At 36.0% G+C, this 22,375-nt stretch overlaps 1 protein-coding gene across 1 annotated transcript in view; it reads left to right on the top strand.

Annotated features, from left to right (window-relative positions):
* The window catches only part of EFCAB13 (EF-hand calcium binding domain 13), a 75,371-nt gene extending 53,558 nt beyond the window's left edge, over positions 1 to 21,813 (top strand). The window contains 8 exon segments of the mRNA XM_055311552.1: positions 3,645 to 3,686; positions 3,689 to 3,715; positions 8,987 to 9,037; positions 12,507 to 12,650; positions 14,958 to 15,035; positions 17,778 to 17,921; positions 21,531 to 21,674; positions 21,677 to 21,813. Coding sequence (XP_055167527.1) covers positions 3,645 to 3,686; positions 3,689 to 3,715; positions 8,987 to 9,037; positions 12,507 to 12,650; positions 14,958 to 15,035; positions 17,778 to 17,921; positions 21,531 to 21,674; positions 21,677 to 21,813 — 767 coding nt within the window.
* The last annotated feature ends 562 nt before the right edge of the window (positions 21,814 to 22,375 follow it).

The following is a 22,375-nucleotide window of genomic DNA, read 5'->3' on the forward strand; positions in this document are numbered from 1 at the left end:
TGAATGAGAAAGGAGAGATCACTACCAACACCAAGGAAATACAAACGATTTTAAAAACATATTATGAGTAAATTAGGCAATCTAGAAGAAATGGACGCATTCCTGGAAAGCCACAAACTACCAAAACTGGAACAGGAAGAAATAGAAAACCTGAACAGGCCAATAACCAGGGAGGAAATTGAAGCAGTCATCAAAAACCTCCCAAGACAATAGAGTCCAGGGCCAGATGGCTTCCCAGGGGAATTCTATCAAACGTTTAAAGAAGAAACCATAGCTATTCTACTAAAGCTGTTTGGAAAGATAGAAAGAGATGGAGTACTTCCAAATTCATTCTGTGAGACCAGCATCACCTTAATTCCAAAACCAGACAAAGACCCCACCAAAAAGGAGAATTACAGACCAATATCCCTGATGAACATGGATGCAAAAATTCTCAACAAGATACTAGCCAATAGGATCCAACAACACATTAAGAAAATTATTCACTATGACCAAGTAGGATTTATCCCCGGGACACAAGGCTGGTTCAACACTCGTAAAACACTCAATGTGATTCATCATATCAGCAAGAAAAAAACCAAGAACGCTATGATCCTCTCATTAGATGCAGAGAAAGCATTTGACAAAATACAGCATCCATTCCTGATCAAAACTCTTCAGAGTGTAGGGATAGAGGGAACTTTCCTCGACATCTTAAAAGCCATCTACAAAAAGCCGACAGCAAATATCATTCTCAATGGGGAAGCACTGGGAGCCTTTCCCCTAAGATCAGGAACAAGACAGGGATGTCCATTCTCACCACTGCTATTCAACATAGTATTGGAAGTCCTAGCCTCAGCAATCAGACAACAAAAATACATTAAAGGCATTCGAATTGGCAAAGAAGAAGTCAAACTCTCCCTCTTTGCCGATGACATGATACTGTACATAGAAAACCCAAAAGCCTCCACCCCAAGATTGCTAGAACTCATACAGCAATTTTTGGTAGCGTGGCAGGATACAAAATCAATGCCCAGAAATCAATGGCATTTCTATACACTAACAATGAAACTGAAGAAAGAGAAATTAAGGAGTCAATCCCATTTACAATTGCACCCAAAAGCATAAGATACCTAGGAATAAACCTAACCAAAGAGGTAAAGGATCTATACCCTAAAAACTATAGAACACTTGTGAAAGAAATTGAGGAAGACACAAAGAGATGGGAAAATATTCCATGCTCATGGATTGGCAGAATTAATATTGTGAAAATGTCAATGTTACCCAGGGCAATTTACACGTTTAATGCAATCCCTATCAAAATACCATGGACTTTCTTCAGAGAGTTAGAACAAATTATTTTAAGGTTTGTGTGGAATCAGAAAAGACCCTGAATAGCCAGGGGAATTTTAAAAAAGAAAACCATATCTGGGGGCATCACAATGCCAGATTTCAGGTTGTACTACAAAGCTGTGGTCATCAAGACAGTGTGGTACTGGCACAAAAACCGACTCATAGATCAATGGAACAGAATAGAGAACCCAGAAGTGGACCCTGAACTTTATGGTCAACTAATATTCGATAAATGAGGAAAGACTATCCATTGGAAGAAAGACAGTCTCTTCAATAAATGGTGCTGGGAAAATTGGACATCCACATGCAGAAGAATGAAACTAGACCACTCTCTTGCACCATACACAAAGATAAACTCAAAATGGATGAAAGATCTAAATGTGAGACAAGATTCCATCAAAATCCTAGAGGAGAACACAGGCAACACCCTTTTTGAACTTGGCCACAGTAACTTCTTGCAAGATACATCCACGAAAGCAAAAGAAACAAAAGCAAAAATGAACTATTGGGGCTTCATCAAGATAAGAAGCTTTTGCACAGCAAAGGATACAGTCCACAAAACTAAAAGACAACCTCCAGAATGGGAGAAGATATTTGCAAATGACGTATCAGATAAAGGGCTAGTTTCCAAAATCTATAAAGAACTTATTAAACTCGGGATCCCTGGGTGGCGCAGCGGTTTGGCGCCTGCCTTTGGCCCAGGGCGCGATCCTGGAGACCCGGGATCGAATCCCACATCGGGCTCCCGGTGCATGGAGCCTGCTTCTCCCTCTGCCTGTGTCTCTGCCTCTCTCTCTCTCTCTGTGTGTGACTATCATAAATAAATAAAAATTAAAAAAAAAGAACTTTAAAAAAAAAAAGAACTTATTAAACTCAACAGCAAAGAAACAAACAATCCAATCATGAAATGGGCAAAAGACATGAAGAGAAATCTCACAGAGGAAGACATAGACATGGCCAACAAGCACATGAGAAAATGCTCTGCATCACTTGCCATCAGGGAAATACAAATCAAAACCACAATGAGATACCACCTCACACCAGTGAGAATGGGGAAAATTAACAAGGCAGGAAACAACAAATGTTGGAGAGGATGCGGAGAAAAGGGAACCCTCTTACACTGTTGGTGGGAATGTGAACTGGTGCAGCCACTCTGGAAAACTGTGTGTGGAGGTTCCTCAGAAAGTTAAAAATAGACCTGCCCTACGACCCAGCAATTGCACTGTTAGGGATTTACCCCAAAGATTCAGATGCAATGAAATGCCGGGACACCTGCACCCCGATGTTTCTAGCAGCAATGTCCACAGTAGCCAAACTGTGGAAGGAGCCTCGGTGTCCATCGAAAGATGAATGGATAAAGAAGATGTGGTTTATGTATACAATGGAATATTACTCATCCATTAGAAACGACAAATACCCATCATTTGCTTCAACGTGGATGGAACTGGAGGGTATTATGCTGAGTGAAGTAAGTCAATCGGAGAAGGACAAACAGTGTATGTTCTCATTCATTTGGGGAATATGAATAATAGTGAAAGAGAATAAGAGAAGGGAGAAGAAATGTGTGGGAAATATCAGAAAGGGAGACAGAACATAAAGACTCCTAACTCTGGGAAATGAACTAGGGGTGGTAGAAGGGGAGGAGGGCGGGGGGTGGGGGTGAATGGGTGACGGGCACTGTGGGGGACACTTGACGGGATGAGCACTGGGTGTTATTCTGTATGTTGGTAAATTGAACACCAATAAAAATTAATTTATTAAAAAAAAAAAGCAAATACTGTCGGGTAACTGTGTGGCTCAGTGGTTGAGCATCTGCCTTTGGCTCAGGTCCCGATCCTGGTGTCCTGGGATTGAGTCCCACATCAGGCTCTCCATGGGGAGCCTGCTTCTCCCTCTACCTCTATGTTTCTCATGAATATATAAATTAAAAAAATTTAAAAACAAAAAAAAAGAACTAGTATATCTACAATCTTGTAAGGTGAATTGCAAGGCATAATGGGTGAAAATGAATCCAAAGTATCTTGCACATAAAGTATTTAAGAAATTATATTCTGGGGATGCCCGGGTGGTGCAGCGGTTGAGTGTCTGCCTTTGCCTCAGGGCATGATCCCAGAGTCCCGGGATCGAGTTCCACATCAGGCTTCCTGCATGGTGCCTGCTTCTGCCTCTGCCTCTCTCTCTCTATCTCTCTCATTAATAAATAAATAACATCTTAAAAAAAATAAATTGTATTCTGATTTTTATTTTCATACTAGCTTTGTAATATGACCTTGTCCATGGATTCTTGTCTATCACTTTTCTCTTTCTTCCAGATGACAACATGGTAAATGTTAAAGACTGTATGAAGGCTTTGAGAACACCCAGGAATTTTCCAACTTTATTGGTAAGAGTTTTATGGTAAAACTTTTGAACTGCCACAGCACATTCAGATCTCATTCGGAGGTCACCTAGTCAAACACTTGGTACTTAAATCTTTGTAATAATTGTGTCAAATGTTTGTTTCATCTATATTTGAACATTTTGACTTGTTGGTTCAGTGTTCAGCACCAAGTTTGCTTTAGATTCTTTTCCTCTCCCTGGCCTTCTCTGGGCCTCTACAGAGTGCACATGTGTACTCTCCAAATAAATAAATAAAATATTTTTTAAAATGTTTACTTCAATGGAAAAAATTGGGAAAATCACAAAATTGTAATGTTTTCCAAAAGCTAAATAAGAAAACTTTATTTTGTAATAATGGCAATTTTTAAACTTTTATAAAAAAAAAATTAGTGACCATGGACACCTGGGTAGCTCAGCGGTTGAGCTTCTGCCTTTGGCTCAGGGCATGGGGATTGAGTCCCACATCGGGCTCCCTGCAAGGAGCCTACTTTTCTCTCTGCCTGTGTCTCTGTCTCTGTCTCTGTCTCTCTCTCTCTCTCTCTCATGAATGAATAAATAAATCTTTTAAAAAAATTTAGTGACCAGATATGTAAGAAATATAAAGCGTAAGGCTCTTATAATGTTACCCTCTGGAAATACCCCTCTTAAAGTTTGGTAAGTAACTTTATAGGCTTTTTAATTTGTATTTATGAATATTTGTATATTCTGAAATTATTAAAAAGTAAACTACTATGTCCATAATATTCACAACTGCTTTTTTAAAAATTTTTATTTATTTACGATAGTCACAGAGAGAGAGAGAGAGAGAGAGAGAGAGAGAGGCAGAGACACAGGCAGAGGGAGAAGCAGGCCCCATGCACCGGGAGCCCGATGTGGGATTCGATCCCGGGTCTCCAGGATCGCGCCCTGGGCCAAAGGCAGGCGCCAAACCGCTGCGCCACCTAGGGATCCCCACAACTTGCTTTTTTTTGAAGAAATAAACAGTGTATCTTAGATACTGTTCCATGTCCCATTATGTCATATAAACTACCTCATTCTTTTTAAAGACTGCATAATATTCCATTGTGGGGGTGTACTATAATTTTATCCACAACAGTTTTGATAATATTTAGGTTATTGTCAATTTTTCATCATTCAAACATTTTGATGAGCATCCTTGTATGTATATATGTGCACAAAATTTTCCTGGAGAATAAATTCCTCAGAAGTCACAGTGCTAGACCAAAATATATGCAGATATAAGATGTTAACAACTACTGCTTAATTATCCTCTGAAAGGGTTGCAAAAACTTTTATCAATAATGGATATTAATTCTTAAAAATTCTTCTGTAAAAAATTATTTTAATATGTACTTTTTCTATGCTTACTAATATAATATTTTAATCATCTCTTTTTAAAGCACTACCTCTTAGATTTATATTTAGTGTTTCTATTTATAATTTAAGAATTAAGTATTTTCAGGCGTATTTTGATTTTCTCCTAATGTAAGAATTGTTTAAGAGAAAACTTTAAATTTTAAAGCAGTTTTTTAGGCACCTAGGTGGCTCAGTGGTTGAGCATCTGCCTTTGGCTCAGGTCATGATGCTGGGGTCTTGGGATTGAGTCCTGCATCAGGCTCCCCTCAGGAAGCCTACTTCTCCATCTACCTATGTTTCTGCCTTTCTCTGTGTCTCTCATGAATCAATAAACAAATCTTTAAAAATAAATAAATACATAAAAATTATTTATTTTTAAAGATTTTATTTATTGATTCATGAGAGACACAGAGAGAGAGAGAGGGGGGCACAGACACAGGCAGAGGGAGAAACAGGCTCCATGCAGGGAGCCTGACATGGGACTCGATCCCGGGTCTCCAGGATCACGCCCTGGACTGAAGGTGGTGCTAAACCGCTGAGCCACTGGGGCTGCCCTAAAAATTTTTTTAAATCAATTTTAATTTCATTATTGCCCTATCTTTATTGTTTATTTTTAGTTTTATTTTATTGTGACCAGAGAATGAGGTCTGTAGTAGAGGATTTGATAGTTTCCATGCTCATTAGATATGGAATTTCTTCATTATTATATGTTTATTTAAAAGCCACATTAGTGGCTTTCAGGGACAGGCTAATGGTAGTACACACTTATCCTGGTATTTATCATGGAAATCCTTGTGACTTTTTGAAGCAGCCCATTTTATAATTTTGGACAGTTGTAGAACTAGTCAGTTATTCCAATTATTTGGTGGAAGTCCTGCATTATAATTCAATTCTTAAACCATACTTAACATTTGGACTCTTCCTCCTGTCAGTAGCCTTCCAGGGATATGAGGAGAACTCTTAGATTTTCTCTTTCACATTGAATCATCTTTTCTCTAGATTCACATTTCCTTTCAGCCCTTCCTCACATAGCCTGTTTTTGAAATTCCTTACCGATAACTAATGACTAAATCATGGAACACCATAATGTATTAAAATATACTTTTACATAAATTAGCTAATTTTAAAGTAATTTATTATACATTTCTCTGTCATCTGACAGATGATTTTTTAGATATGTACTTTAGAAATGTAAATGATTTTTTAAAAAGATTTCATTTATTCATTCATTTATTTACTTGAGAGAGGGTACCAGTGAGAGGAGGAGCAGAGGGAGAGGAAGAGAGAATCCCAAGCAGACTCCATGCTGAGTGTAGAACCCAATGTATGTGGGGCTCAGTCCCAAGATCCTGAGATCATGACCTGAGCCAAAATCAAGAGTCAGATGCCCAACTGACTGAGTCATCCATGTGCCCCTGAAGTTTTTTTTTTTTTTAATTAAGGGAGATCAGTCATGGATTTCCTAGTCTAGATGTTTGATGTTATTGTGCTAAACATAATAGGCTTTGCTGATTCTCTAAATTGGGTGAAGTGAGCTGACAAAAGCAAGGGATATAGGGAAAGAAAGTGGAAAGGGAAGGATAGGGATTTGAGAACAGTTGTGAAGAATGGAGGATTTTTTTTTTTTTTACTGAAATGGTGAACTCATCAATAGATAACTAGAGAAACTTTAGCATACTTTTTTGTTCATACAGGAATAGCCCACCCAGAACCCAGAATTTTAACAAAATAGTTTTAAGAATAAAGATAAGGGGCTATAGAAAACTATAGTGGAGAATGGATTGCTCTATTTATTTCAATAGCCACATATGGGTAGTGACTGCCATTTTGGATAGGCAAATGTAGAAGAGTCCATCAGTTTTATTGTTATGTTCTAAAGATTTAGATCCATGGGCTGAATTACATGTTGTATGTATATTCTCTGTATTTGTAGCATTGAATAACATCATGAATACATTGGATTCTATGGAAGAAAGTGATCAGTCTTATAAGGACAAATATGCAGATACACTTGGAAACACCAATAGAATTTATTTCACTGATGAAATTCTTCAAGAAATACTGGATGATTCCTTTGTTGAGGGTGAATTGATTGAGCAGATAACCAGTGACTTGTAATAAGTATTTCTTCTAAAATTTTATCTAAGAGTTTAAAAATATTTTACTAAAATACTAATTAAATCTTAACACATAGTTTCTAACTAAATAATATTTAATTAATATTCAGTTCCTAAATAATACTATAAATGTATTGAAATGTGATTTACTACAGATCAAATTTAGGAATATACTTTATATTCTATATCCAAAGTTATTGCATTTAGTTATTATAGGATCAGATTCCTGGATGATCTCCTGGACTGTATTGTAAAGTTGGTCTCCAAGTATTTATATATGTTGTTGTATGGCTTTGAAATGTTTCTTTCTATAGTAGTTTCATTTCAAAGTTAATCCCTTTCATTTTATGAATTTTAGAGAGGTCTTAATAGTTTTCTAGCTTTCTTTTTTTTTTAGGCAAAAGACCCTTTGAAAAGTACAAGTTACTAACTCTATTTATTTTTAAATAAATAAACAATAGAAACAATGAAATGAAACAAAAAAAAAAAACAATGAACAATAAAAACATTGTCGGGATCCCTGGCTGGCGCAGCGATTTGGCGCCTGCCTTTGGCCCAGGGTGCGATCCTGGAGACCTGGGATCGAGTCCCACATCGGGCTTCCGGTGCATGGAGCCTGCTTCTCCCTCTGCCTATGTCTCTGCCTCTCTCTCTCTCTCTGTGACTATCATAAATAAATAAATAAATAAATAAATAAATAAATAAATAAATAAATAAATAAATAAATAAATAAAAAAACAAACAAAAATATTGTCTATATAACACTCTATATAAGTGTTGAGCTGTTATTTGCAAAGGAATTATCTGACCCATCTAGATTCTCAGTTGGGATATACCCAGATGGATTTTATCTATATTTGGAAAGCCATTTCCTGTCTTTAAATTTAGCTTCAGCTAGAAAATAAGATCAGATTTACCTCTCAGGGAAAAATTGTCAATGTGCGAAAACAGTTTAGATTGTCAAAACTGATGGGTGAGGACTGCTGGTGTCTAGTGAGTAGAAGCAAGGGATGCTGCTAACCATCCTATAGTGTATAGGACAGTTCTCCCCCACATAATTATCTGGATCCAAATGTAATTTTTCTGAGGTTGAGAAATCCTGTTTTAGAGTTATCTTATAAAATTGCCAAACCTACTATTTTGAAAGTACTTTTTTAATAGGTTAGTTTTTTTATCTTGCTTAGAACAAGTAGAAAAAATTAAGATAAATATAATGCATCTTTATTCTAACCTTTTGTTTCAAGGTAATACCTGGACTCGTTGTGAGTTATTCTAAACTGCTCTCTAACTGTAATATGGTCCATCTATGCAAATGGACATATTTTATTTCTATCACTTGTTCCTTAAATAGATCTCTCTAGCAATTTGCATTTTTTGTAGAAAGTGTATAGAATGAAGGGTATAACTGCAACTTGTCCTTATGAAAAGCTTCAGAATTAGGTAGATAGGTAGGCAAGCAGAACTATGGAAGGATGATTCAAACTAATAATTAAACATTTTGTTGAATATATGGGCCTGGGGATTAACCTGCCCTCTTAGGAAGAAAGGAAACATTTGTGACATTAAACTCTCAGCCACGTTTAAGGAGCTTTGGAGGTTGACAAATCCATGGAATTTAAGAAATAAGAGGAAGAGTAGAGAATAATATTTGGAAAGCCAGTGGAAGATTTTGAGAAGGGAATGGTCAATGATAAATGTTACTGAGAAATGAAGTATTTAATCTATCAGTTGGCTTTTTTTTGAAACTGGATGAAATCAGTATGCTATTCCTTATGGCATAATTTCTTTCTCTAAATTTGGAGATTTTAGGAAAGAGACTTTGTCTTCAAATCTGAAACTACCAAAAGCAGATGGTAAGAACTTTATATGTGTATATAAGAAAGCATTCTCTATAAAAGAGTTATTTTTTAGGATCATTGCCAGGTGCCAATGGGTTCCTAGTCCATTTTTCCTACTTTAGCCAAAGTGATATTGTTTTTTTAAAAAAAGTAATCTGATCATGTTATGTCACATTATTTATAACTCTAAACATTTCCATTGCTGTTAGATAAAGACCAAAATCCTACATGTCCTAGTTCTCTAGCATAATTTTCTATCATTACCCTTGCTTTCTGTACTTTCAGATATATTGGCTTTTTCATTTCCTTAGATAATCTCTTTTTCTCTTGCCACAAAGCTTTTGCATATTTTATTCCCTGACCCTCTTTGCCTGGTTAATGTTTACTCATCTTTCAGGTATGCATCAGTTTCCTCTAGGGAGCCCACCTGCTAGTCTAGGTCAGCTTCCTTTGTTATATGCTTTCATTAAACCATGTCTCATTCATAGCATTTATTTCATATTATAAATACTCATTTTTTAAACAATACTAGAAATGCTCAGTATATTTTATCTTGTAAAAACAAAAATGGGGCACCTGGCTGGCTCAGTCGGTAGAGCCTGTGACTCTTGATCTTGGGGTCAGGAATTTAAGTCTCACGTTGGGTATAGAGCTTACTTAGAAAAAAATAAAGTAACACAAATATTAGCTTAAATCATCTTAATTCATTAAGACCAAAATAAAATGATTTCATTAAAAATTTTTTATTTGAGTATGGGAGGCATACAATGTTTTATTCGTTTCAGGTGTACAGCAGAGTGATTCAACTTCTCTATACATTATGTTATGCTCACCACATTAGTTACACCAAATGTAACTACCATCTGTCACCATACAATGTTATTACAATAGCACGAACTATATTCCCTACATTGTGCCATGACATATTCATTGCATAACTGGAAGTCTGTATCACCCACTCCCCTTCGCCCATTTTGCCCATCCTCCTACTGTCCTTCTCTCTGGCCAAAATTAGTTTGTTCTGTATTTATAAATCTGATTCTGCTTTTTGTTTGTTTTGCTTTTTAGATTTGACTTACAAGTACAATCATATTTGTTTTTCTCAGTCTGACCTATTTCACTTAGCATAATACCCTTTAGGTCCACCCATGTTGGCAAAATGGCAAAAATCTCAGCCTTTTTCACAGCAGTGTCATATTTCATAATATATCACATCTTTTTTCATTCACCTAGTGATGGATGCTTGAGATACTTCCATATTTTGGCTTTTGTAAATAATACTGCAATACACATAGGAGTGCATGTATCTTTTTGAATTAGTGTTTTTGTTGTCTTTGTGTAAATACCCAGTAGTGGAATTAAATGGGTCATATGGTATTTCTATTTTTAATTTTTTGAGGAAACTCCATATTGTTTCCCACAGTGGCTGTACCAAATTACATTCCACCAACAGTGCCCAGAGGTTCCTTTTTCTACACATCCTCGCCAACATTCATTATTTCTTATGTTTTTTATTTTAGCCATTCTGACAGGCGTAGGGTGATATTTTATTGTGATTTTGGTTTGCATTTCCCTGAGATTAATGATGTTGAATATCTTTTCATGTGTCTGTTGGCCATCTGTAATGTCTTCTTCAGAAAGATGTCTATTTAGGTCCTCTGCCCATGTTAAAATCTGTTTATTTTCCAGTCATATTTTTGATTTTTTGATTAATAATTCTTCTCTTACATGCCTGGAAGGGTCATTGGGCCAAGGACCATGTCTTCACTTTGCTCCAGATCCTAGCATAATCCTGGCTTTTAGCAGGCTCTTAGTAGTAGCTAATATTATAGTATTATATAATATTTACTTTATTTATTTATTTATTTATTTATTTATTTATTTATTTATTGTTCCAAATCTTTTATGTTATTAACTCATATAAATGTAAATATTTTGGAATGACAATAAATGTTTTATCTCATTAGTCTCATCTCTCATCACTTTTACACTTGTATTTATTCTGTAGCCATACTACTTGTTAGAATTTATTTATTTTTTAGATTTTATTAATTTATGACAGCAAGCGAGAGGATCCTGGGATCATGACCTGAGCTGAAGGCAGATGCTTAACCAACTGAGCCACCCAGGTGTCCTAACTTATTATAATTTAAATTGGCTTTATTTGCTTTTGGTTCCATATCTTTGCATGTGCTGTTTCCTTTCGATACATTTCCTATCTGACAAACTCACATTTTCCCCCCTAAACTCAGCTCAAATGTCACTTCTCATCCCATAAGATTTTTCAGAGTTGTAGGTTAGATGAACTGTCTCAGTGCTTTCATACTAACTTGTGTGTGTTTTTCTCATAGTACCAACTATATAATGTATTATAATTTTTTTTTGCAGACATGACAGATTCAGTCTCTGTTTTCAGGGTTTTATAGAAAAACTTTTTTATAGGAAACTCTGATGAGAGTGCTAAAATTTTCATTGTTGGTCTTAGTAGCTATAAAATAAATATTAATAGAATGAATAAAAGTCTAAAATGGTATTATGGTGTTCTTTCCAAGTGAAGTTTGAGATCTGTTGGTATAATGCAACAATTTTTCAGACTGTGGAAACACATGACTTCATTTTGAGGTTGAGAGGGAAACAGAATGGGAAATGATATTGATGAAAAATTAAAACACCCAATAATGATCACATTTTATATTTTAAACTGGTGGGGTATCAACAGGACTACCCCATTTGGTTGTATAGGTTGTGCCTTGCACAAAGATGCCTGGTTGAGAGGGTACAAGTAGAGACTGAAATGCACTCCCTATTTCACTGTGCTCTTCAGGCTTGGACCACAGTGCTAGACTGCAGCTGCCCAGAGGCAGGTGTGCCTCTTTGTAATTGAAACATACAGAGGGGTGCCCTTTGACAATCACACAAAAGCTCAATATGGACTGGTAGTGGCCCTCAGGATCAAGAGCTCTCCTCTCAAATTTTAGCCATTTTTTGTTTATTAGTTGATAGAAATCTTTAGACCTACATGTAGAAGACTTAACTATTTTTTTTTAAATTTTTTTATTGGAGTTCAATTTGCCAACATTTAGCATAACACCCAGTGCTCATCCCGCCAAGTGCTTCCCTCAGTGCCCATCACCCAGTCACCCCAACTCCCCCACCCACCTCCCCTTCCACTACCCCTTGTTCATTTCCCAGAGTTAGGTGAAGACTTAACTATTATTTAAGAAAGGCTTACAGCTTATTCAGTATTTAATGGATTGATGGATTCAGATAACTCATCATACTCTCTTTGGCACATAATTTTTTGGTTTTAAATGCAGCTTGAAATAAGTGGGTTGTTATAAATAGAAAATATTTTCCTTTTTTTACAGAGATTTTAGTTAAATTATATATACTTAATTTGAGAATTCACCTATAATGGAGTTTGAACAAACGATTTTGAACTTTTAAAAACAATAGTATTTTATATATATATTTATTTTTGTAGAGATTAAAGAAGCTGCTCATATCTTGTCAAGTGTTGATAATGGCAAAATTTGTATACCTGACTTGGAGCATGCCCTGAAAAGTTTGAATGTTAATATAACTGAGGAGGCTATCAGTGAAGCCCTTAAATTTTGTGATATCAGTGGTGAGCAGTTTTTTTGGCTTGAGATTCTTTCCATTTTTCCCTGTTGATGAGAAACAGTCTTAAAGCATATATGTGTGGATAAAATAGTAGTCACACTGGACTTAGGCTGATACAAATTAGAGCCAGAATAGTCTGTTAATTTAAATATTTATTGATCATATCTATCTGGTCATACTCATCTGGATATATATATATGCTTATTTAGATAACTACTATTCATTTCTTATAAGCATGGGTGGAAAATACTATTATGTAATAAAACAAAGACATGACACCAGTAGCTTAATTTTGACATGCAGTCTTTCTTCAGAGGAGATCCACCTTCAACTGTCCTTTTATAGTACTTGTCCTGTTCTGTTTTTTAACCAAAGAATATACCCAAAGCGTCTCTACATTTCAAAACAATTATTTAGTTTTGGTTGTTTCCAGGTGGGCATATATTTACCTTTGTTTTACATTTTTAAGTTCATGTAATATGTACTTGATCTCTTCCTTTATATAGCCATGCTTAGGCATCAAATCAGGTGGGAATACTTCTAGAAGCTGATGAGTTTCACTGGTTTTAGGGCTTTTTATTTGGGGCTTATCTTAACCATCTAGTTGTTTTTTCCATGGGAATCCCATGAGTTTTAGGATTAAGAGTACCTCCCCATCACATTTTGGTTATTTATTGCATTTGCCAGGAAACAGATTATTATTGACCTCAGTCAATTTTTATGTTTTGATCTGGGGTTTCTCATATCATGGTATATTCTTTAGTGGTTTAGAGTAGTGTAAATTTAGACTCCCAACCCACAGGAGATGCTGGAGATTTTTTACAGGAGATTTTCTTTTCCTCACTGCCTCTTATGAATATTTAGGTCTCCTTGTTGTTTATCTGGGCCAGTGAATACAATATTTTAATCTCCCTTTCACAGGATTGAACTTCTTTAAACATCCCAGTTGTATTTGGTATCTAAATTCAAACTCTTGGTATGCCTAGGTGGCTCAGCGGTTTAGCACCTGCCTTCGGCCCAGGGCGTGATCCTGGAGTACTGGGATTGAGTCCCACATCAGGCTCCCTGCATGGAGCCTGTTTCTCCTCTGCCTGCATCTCTGCCTCTCTGTATGTGTCTCTCATGAATAAATAAATAAAATCTTTAAAAAAATAAATTCAAACTCTTCATGTATTATGGACCCAAGTTTTCTTTTGTGAATATGCATGAGCGTTTAGGTAAAGCACCTTGCCACTATGGGATCTGATACATATCCCTAAATAGTTGTAGGCTTAGTACTCGCTATTTCCTACTCTGGATCTCTGTGCTCACCTAACTTATCATTTCCTTTTCATATAACTTAGTCATGTATTTGTAGAATATTGTAGTTCATACAGCATCTCTAGGGACTTGCAGTGTGATAGTTTCTGTGCTACCCAACTTTCCATTGTGTTGTAAGTTAAAGTCTTCTTTTTTTTTAAGATTTTTTATTTATTTATTCATAGAGACACAGAGAGAATGAGAGGCAGAGACACAGGCAGAGGTAGAAGCAGGCTCCATGCAGAGAGCCCAACGTGGGACTCGATCCAGGATCTCCAGGATCATGCCCTGGGCTGCAGGCGGCACTAAACCGCTGCGCCACCGGGGCTGCCCTAAGAAGTTAAAGTCTTCTTAATGTAGTTGATAGTCCTATATTTTCTGCTGTGGTTACACTATCGCATCAGTTCAAATACTATAGCTTTCAATACTTTCGGCTTTTGTGACCTGGACAAGTTATTTAATTTCTCTTTGCTTTCATCTTTTAAAGATAGGCAGATCAAGCATACACATGTTATGGAATTATTTTTTTACGGATTTTATTTATTTATTCATGAGAGACACACACACAGAGAGAGAGGCAGAGACACAAGCAGGGGGAGAAGCAGGCTCCATGCAGGGAGCCCAACACGGGACTCAATTCCGGGTCTCCAGGATCAGGCCCTGGACTGAAGGCGGCGCTAAACCAATGAGCCACTGGGGCTGCCCTTGTATGGAATTATTGTGAAGATTTTGGTTAATAAATGTAAAGCATTATAAAAGGATACTTATATATAAGGAACTGAAAAGTTATGTAAGTTATTTTGAGTAAGAACTCAAAAAAAGTTAGCTATTAATATCATCAGCTGTTCAATGAATGGTTCTTAAAGTTTGAAAAATTATGTTGAAATAGTTTCAATCATTTGAGATAGAAAATAAGGTAGAATGGAATTTTAGATATCATAAATCAGTCTTTATTTTATGTACCAATTCGTGCCAAGCATATCAATCAGCATACTTGATTTTGACTTTTCAGATAATAAGGAGGTGAATTTGAAAGATTTCTTTACAAGAATTAAAGAAAGTCCACATTTCAAAGAGTCAACTCCATTGTGTTGTAAGTTAAAGTCTTCTTAATGTAGTTGATAGTCCTATATTTTCTGCTGTGGTTACACTATTGCATCTTACTTCGAGTGTGTGTATATGTCCTAATAGTTAACATTGTCATGTTTGTCCCCGAAGTTCCTCTCATCATCTTTGAAATTAGGGAGACCATTTCAATACAGGCATCTTTTCCTAACCCCCATGTCTACAGAGAACACCTACCAAAGAACTCTCCTCAGATGCAGACACCTCTGTTAATAATGTATTTCTAAATGCTTTTCACATTTTTTCTTTTTTGCATTTTAATCTCTCTAAAATTAGTACATCTTTGTAACTGGTAGCATTATTTATCAGATGTACATTTTATACTTGATCTTAGCCCAAAGGCTGAGATGCAATTCAGATGTACATTTGTATTGAGATGTAATTCACATACCATAAAAGCATCCCTTTAAAGTATACAGTTCAGTATTTTTAGGTGTGTGGATGATGATGTGCAACCATCACACTCTAGTTCTGGGACATTTTCATTGCCTCAAAAAGAAACCCTGTACCCTTTGGTAGTTATATCCACCTCTCCCCAGCCATTGACAACCACTAATCCACTTTCTGTTTGTGTTGATTTACCTATTATGAGTGTTTCATATAATTGGGATCATAGAATATGTGACTTTCATGGCAGATTTCTTTCATTTAGCATATTGTTTTCAAGATTCATCTGTATTAGAGCATAAATGAGTGTTTCATTCCTTTTTGTGGTGGGATAGTCTATTATATGGTTATACCACATTTTCTTTGGCCATTTATCAGTTCATAGATATTTGGGTTGTTTCCATTTTTTGGCTATTATGGATAATGCTATGCTGCTATGAACATTGGTGTATATTTTTTGAGTACAAGTTTTTGTATAGATGTATATTTTCATTTCTCTTCATCCCCATTCCTGGGGATGGAATTAATGGTCACATGATAACTTTATATTCAGCCTGAGGAACTGCTGGAGTGTTTTCAAAGCAGCTGCCTCATTTTACATTCTCACCAGCAATGTACATTTTTTACATCCTTGTCAACACTTGTTACTGTCTAAGGATAGTCTTGTCTAACAAGGATCTCACCAGGGTTTGGTTTTACATTTTCCTGATGGTTAATGATGTTGGACATCTTTTCATGTGTTTATTGGCCATTTGTATATCTTCTTTGAAGACATGTATCCTTTGCTTATTTTGAAATTGAGTTGTCAAGTTGTAGTTTATACATTCTGGATACTACAGCTTTATCAGACACATGATTTGCAAATCTTTTCTTCCATTTTGTGGGCCTTTTTTTCTTTCTTGGTGGCGGTGTCTTTGAAGTACAAAAGTCTTTAAATTGGGTGGAATTAAATTAATATTTTATTTTGTTACTTCTTTTGAAGTCACGCCTAAAGATAATCCAAGATCATAAAAATTTATATTAATGTTTTCTTCTAAGAGTTTTATAGTTTAAGCCTTTTAATTTCAATCTTTGACTCATTTTGAGTTAATATTTGTATATGGTGTGAGATGGGAATCCATTGTAATTCTTTGGATGCAGATATCCAGTTATCCCAGCATCATTTGTTAACAAGATTATTCTTTCCCCATTAAATGGTTTTGGCATCCTTGTCAAAAATCAATTGATCATAAGGGTATGGATTTATTTCTAGACTCTCAATTCCATTCCATTGATTTTTATTTATTCTTATTCCAGTACCACATGGTTTTGATTACTATAGCTTTGTGGTAAAGTAATAACCTAAGCAGTAATCTTTAACCCGAGCAGGGCATCAGGATTACCTGTAAGCTTGATCCACCTGGTTCTACTTTGGGTATGATGGAGTAGCTTATCAAACCAACTCTCCTGCTGAGAATAACTAGTAAAATCTGGACTAAATTAAACAGCGTCAAGAACCACAACTGTTTGAAGGCATTGGAAAGGAACCAAAGCTGTCAGGATTTATGGGGCTATAAGTTAAATACAAAGAGCATGACTTGTAGCAGCAACAGCAGCTGCTGCTGCTTCTTATCTATTTTGTCTCTGTAACATAACTTTAAGTTAAATAATGCAAATTTTGATATAAATTTATTTGTAATGCTTCACAGTTATTTCAGGGGCCATATATGGAGTATTATGTAGCCAAAGGTATAAAGTTGATCACTTACAGATGTCAACTTAAAAGGCATATTAGTTAAGAGCATGGGCTTTGGAACTATAGTGCCTGGACTTGAATTCTGGCCCTGCCACTCACTACCGATATATTCTTTAGTAAATCACTTAATCTCACGAATCTCAATTTCTTCATCTCAAAAATAGGGATAATAATGCCTGTCTTGGAATTATTATAAGGCTTAAATAGATGAAGCAGAAGTATTTGAAACAGTCTCTAGCACTTAGTAGGTTTTCACTTAACTGCTGGCTATTATAATACACAATGGCTTTTAAAACTATACGAGTAGTTTCATGTAAAATTCTTTTATGCTGGGGTGCCTGGTGGCTTAGTTGGTTGGGCATCTGTGTTTGGCTTCAGTCATGATCCTGGGCTGCTCAAGGGGGATCCTGCTTCTTCCCCTCCCTTTGCGCCTCCCAGCTCGGGTTGTCTCTTATGAGCATGCACTCTCTCTCTCTCAAATAAAATCTTTAAAAAAATATTTTATGCAGTCTAAGCTTATTAAGTGAAAGTGAATAATCTTATTTCTGCTGTTGAAATATTTGTCTTTGCTCTTTTTTTTTTCAGCTACACAGCTACTCTTAGCTATCACCCAAATTCTCCAGAATGATCTAATTGATGTCTCTGACCTCAAGGCATTATTGATGAACAATGACTTTTGTGCAGCTAATGTTTTACTTAATGAAATATTAAGAAATGTACCTGAACGTGGTTAGTAGTTTAAATGCATTTATATTATAAAGGCCATCATCTATCTACCAGTGGGGGTGGGAGATGTATGGATGGGATACACAGCAAATGGAAGGCAGCCTGTGGCAGTGACAGGGGGATGACTGGGGAATACCAGTGCTGCTCTGGTGTGCCAAGCCTGAGCCATATGAAACCAAACAGAGGCATAAGTCAGGGCCTAGTTTATCCCTGTAGGTGGTGGTGCTTGGGAGATGAGGTTACTTTGCGAACTGACTGGCATGGACAGTATTCAATCAGAATGCATGGAGTACAACAGTCTTTGAGGTCCTTTGCTGGGTGTTAACCCTTTGGAAGGTAAACTATGCTGATATCCAGGAATACCAGAGGCTGTTACACATGGTGTTGGCTCAGGGAAGCAGATATTGATAAATGTACAAAATAATTTAATTATTTTAATGACTAGTATTGTTGAATATTATCTTTGCTGCATTTTCAAAACAGTTGGGAAGTAGTCTTTATTTTTCTATTCTCTGTAAGTGACTTTTTCTTCCTCAGATGTTAAGTAGAACTCTCACAGGTGAAGACTTAATGGGCCTAGAGTTTTATTTATGGGAAAGTTCTGGATTATTGATTTAATTTCTTAAATTGTATGGGATTACAAAAAAATACTATATTTTCTTATTAATTTTGGCAGGCTGTGTTTTTACAGGAATTTGTCCATTTCATGTGAATTTTCAAATTTATTGGATAAAGTTGTCGTTGACATCTACTTTTTAATCTTTTTTGGTATCTCCCTGATCTGCAATAAATATCTTCATTTCCATTCTCAATATTAGTGATTTGGAGGTATTTTTTTTCACTCAGTCTCCATAGAATTTTTCTTTTCCTTTTTGCAAAATTGAGATGGACATATAACATTGTGTAACTTTAAGGGTTATAATGCTTTGATACATATATATTGCAGTATGATTATCACCATAGTGTTAGCTAACACCTCTATCACATCACATAATTATAATTTATTTTTTCTAGTAAGAACATTTAAGGTCTAGTCTCTTAGCAACTTTTAAGTATATAATATCATATTAGGTTGGCATAGCATCACATTTCCAGAACTTACTCGTCTTCTAACTGCAAATTTGTACCTTTTAACATCTTCACAACTAACCACACCTCCTAAGTTGCTAGTAACTACCAACTACCAATGGTCACTACCATGACTTTTTTAGATTTCACAAATTAGTAATAAATACAGTATTTGTCCTTGTCTGGTTTATTTCCTTTAAGCAAGCATAATGCTCTCAAGATCCATATATATATATATATATATATATATATATATATATATATATATATATATATATATATGCTACATCTGTTTATTCACCTTTTCATGGGTATTTAGGTTGTTTCCATATCTTGGCTTTTGTGAATAATGATACAAAATACATGGGAGTGTAGATCTCTGTTAAATATCCTGTTTTCATTTCCTTTAAATATATACCCATTAGGGGGATTGATGGATCATACGGTAGTTCTATTTTTAATTTTGGGGCAAACCTCCAACTGTTGTCCATAGTGGCTACATCAATTTCCATTGCCACCAACAGTATACAAGGAATCCCTTTCTCTATATCCATGCAAACCTTTATCTCTTGTCTTCTTGATGATAGCCACTCTAACAGGTTTGAATGATATCTCATTGTGGTTTTGATTTGCATTTCCCTGATGATTAGTGATGTTGAACACCTTTTCATGTCCTGTTGGCCATTTGGATGTCTTTGGAAAAATGTCTATACAGTTACTCTGCCCATTTTTTCCATTTTTTTTCATCATTTTGTTTGTTATTGAGCTGTGTGAATTATATATTCTGTATATTAACCCTTTATCAGATATATGGTTGGCAAATATTTTCTCTCATTCTGTAGGTTGCCTGTTCATTTTGCTGATTGTTTCTTTTGCTATACAAAAGCTTTTAAGTTGGAGCTTACTTAAGGCCTACTTCTTGATTTTTGCTTTTGTTGTTTGTGCTTTTGGTGTCACATCCAAAAAAATCATTGCCAAGACCATTGTCTGAAAGCTGCTTCCTTGTTTTCTTCTAGGATTTTTTCAATATCAGATCTTACATTTAAGTCTTTAACTCATTTCGAGGTAACTTTTGTGTAAGATGGAGGCCTAATTTCATTTTTCTGGATATAATTATCCAGTTTCCCAACACCATTTATTGAAGAGACTGTCCTTTCTCCATTGGATGTTCTTGGATCCCTTGTCAAATATTAGCTGAATACATATGGAGGTTTATTTCTGGACTCTGGACATTTTTGTTCTTTTTCACCGCCCCATAGCCCATGAACATTTAATACCACAGATAAATATTTGCTGATGTACTGTGGCCACAAACCATAGTAACAGCTAAGAGTTTTTCTCTTTCTCTAAGAACTAGTTTTCCTCCTTGAAAGCCTAATTGCCCTCCATGAGAATGTATGTCTTTTTTTAAAAAAAAAAAGATTTATTTATTTTTTTTTAATTTATGATAGAAAGAGAGAGAGAGACAGGCAGAGGGAGAAGCAGGCTCCACGCCAAGAGCCCGTCCCGGGACTCGATCCCGGGACTTGACCCCGGGACTCCAGGATCGTGCCCTGGGCCAAAGGCAGGCGCGAAACCGCTGAGCCACCCAGGGATCCCCTGTATGTCTTAAAGGTATCTAGAACTTTAATTTCTGATTATACTGCTAAATCCTGTTTTCTAGTATTTTACTTAGACTTTAACACATTTGTAAGGAGTATTGGTCTATAGCCTCTTACCCTACCCACAATGTGGTTTTTTTGTTTGTTTTTGTTTTTTGTAGTTTTGGGGCAAGTAGAAGCTACTGAAGGGTTTTATTTATTTTATTTTTTTATTATAAATTTATTTTTTATTGGTGTTCAATTTGCCAACATATAGAATAACACCCAGTGCTCATCCCGTCAAGTGCCCACATCAGTGCCTGTCACCCAGTCACCCCCACCCCCCACCCACGTCCCCTTCCACCACCCCTAGTTCATTTCTCAGAGTTAGGAGTCTTTCATGTTCTGTCTCCTGAAGGGTTTTATTCAGAGGCATAACTAGATTTTTTTTAAAGAGAAAGACCTCTCTTGCTGCATTGTGGAAAATAAATGTAGAGAAATGAGTCTAATGACATAGATTTTTAATGATGTTGTAAAAACGTAGGTGTTAACTAGCCTTGTGATACATTCAAGAAGTATCTGGAAATAACTGAATGGAAATTGATAATCATATGCATGCAGAAGTTTAAATTTTTAAAAAATTTTTAATTTTATTTTATTTATGATAGTCAGAGAGAGAGAGAGAGAGAGGCAGAGACATAGGCAGAGGGAGAAGCAGGCTCCATGCACCAGGAGCCCAACGTGGGATTCGATCTCGGGTCTCCAGGATCACACCCTGGGCCAAAGGCAGGCACCAAACCGCTGCGCCACCCAAGGTTCCCATATGCATGCAGAAGTTAAGGAAGAAAGAATAGTACAGGCTGACTCCCAGGCTTTTCACCTTTATTATAACTTGACTATTACCTTCTGACATATTAATTCAGAAGCAGTAATTCTTTCAGCCAAATTTGACTTTGCGTTACAGAAAATGGCAAGATTACCATTCAAGGATTTTTAACTGAGTTCTGCAATACAGAATTCCTAGAATTGAGAATTCCTAAAGTCACAGGTGAGTTTTACTTAATATGTATCTATTGCCTACGTCTAGAATGACAAGCAGTGGTTTTCATGTTAAAACAACACAGGATTAGACAGTTACCGTACGGATTAGAAAAAATAGGATAAAACAACACAATACTGGGTTATATAATTTTTGTTCAAATTGTATGGCAAAGATTGCTAAGCTTACCCCAAATTCAAAATTGTAGGTAGTTTTGCTCTAGTAGTACTAGAAAATTACTAGATTATATTTATTCTCTGAGATTATTCACTAGGTATATCTGACCTGAATTTATTGGAATCATTTATTTATAAATGATTAGAAAATAATTTTGAAAACTTTTGACAAAGCTACCAAAGTATACTTTATGCCTATCTTTTTTTTTAATGTATCCTTAGCCACTCTACTACATTGATTTAGAGCAAATTTATGTTTATTGTAATGTAAACTTACATATGGTAAAATATGTATTTGAAAATAATGTCATGTAACTGTTATTAAACAGCACATAGAATATATCACCCAGGGCAGCCCGGGTGGCTCAGCAGTTTAGCGCTGCCTGCAGCCCAGGGCCTGATCCTGGAGACCTGGGATCGAGTCCCACGTCGGGCTTCCTGCGTGGAGCCTGCTTCTCCCTCTGCCTGTGTCTCTGCCTCTCTCTCTCTCTGTCTTTCATGAATAAATAAATAAAATCTTTAAAAAAAAACAAAAAGAATATATCACCCAGATGTTCCCTTGTTTCCATGTGTACCCCATTCTCTCCTTGAACC

This window comes from Nyctereutes procyonoides, unplaced genomic scaffold (genome assembly GCF_905146905.1).
Source record: "Nyctereutes procyonoides isolate TBG_1078 unplaced genomic scaffold, NYPRO_anot_genome, whole genome shotgun sequence".
Taxonomy (NCBI): Eukaryota; Metazoa; Chordata; class Mammalia; order Carnivora; family Canidae; genus Nyctereutes; species Nyctereutes procyonoides.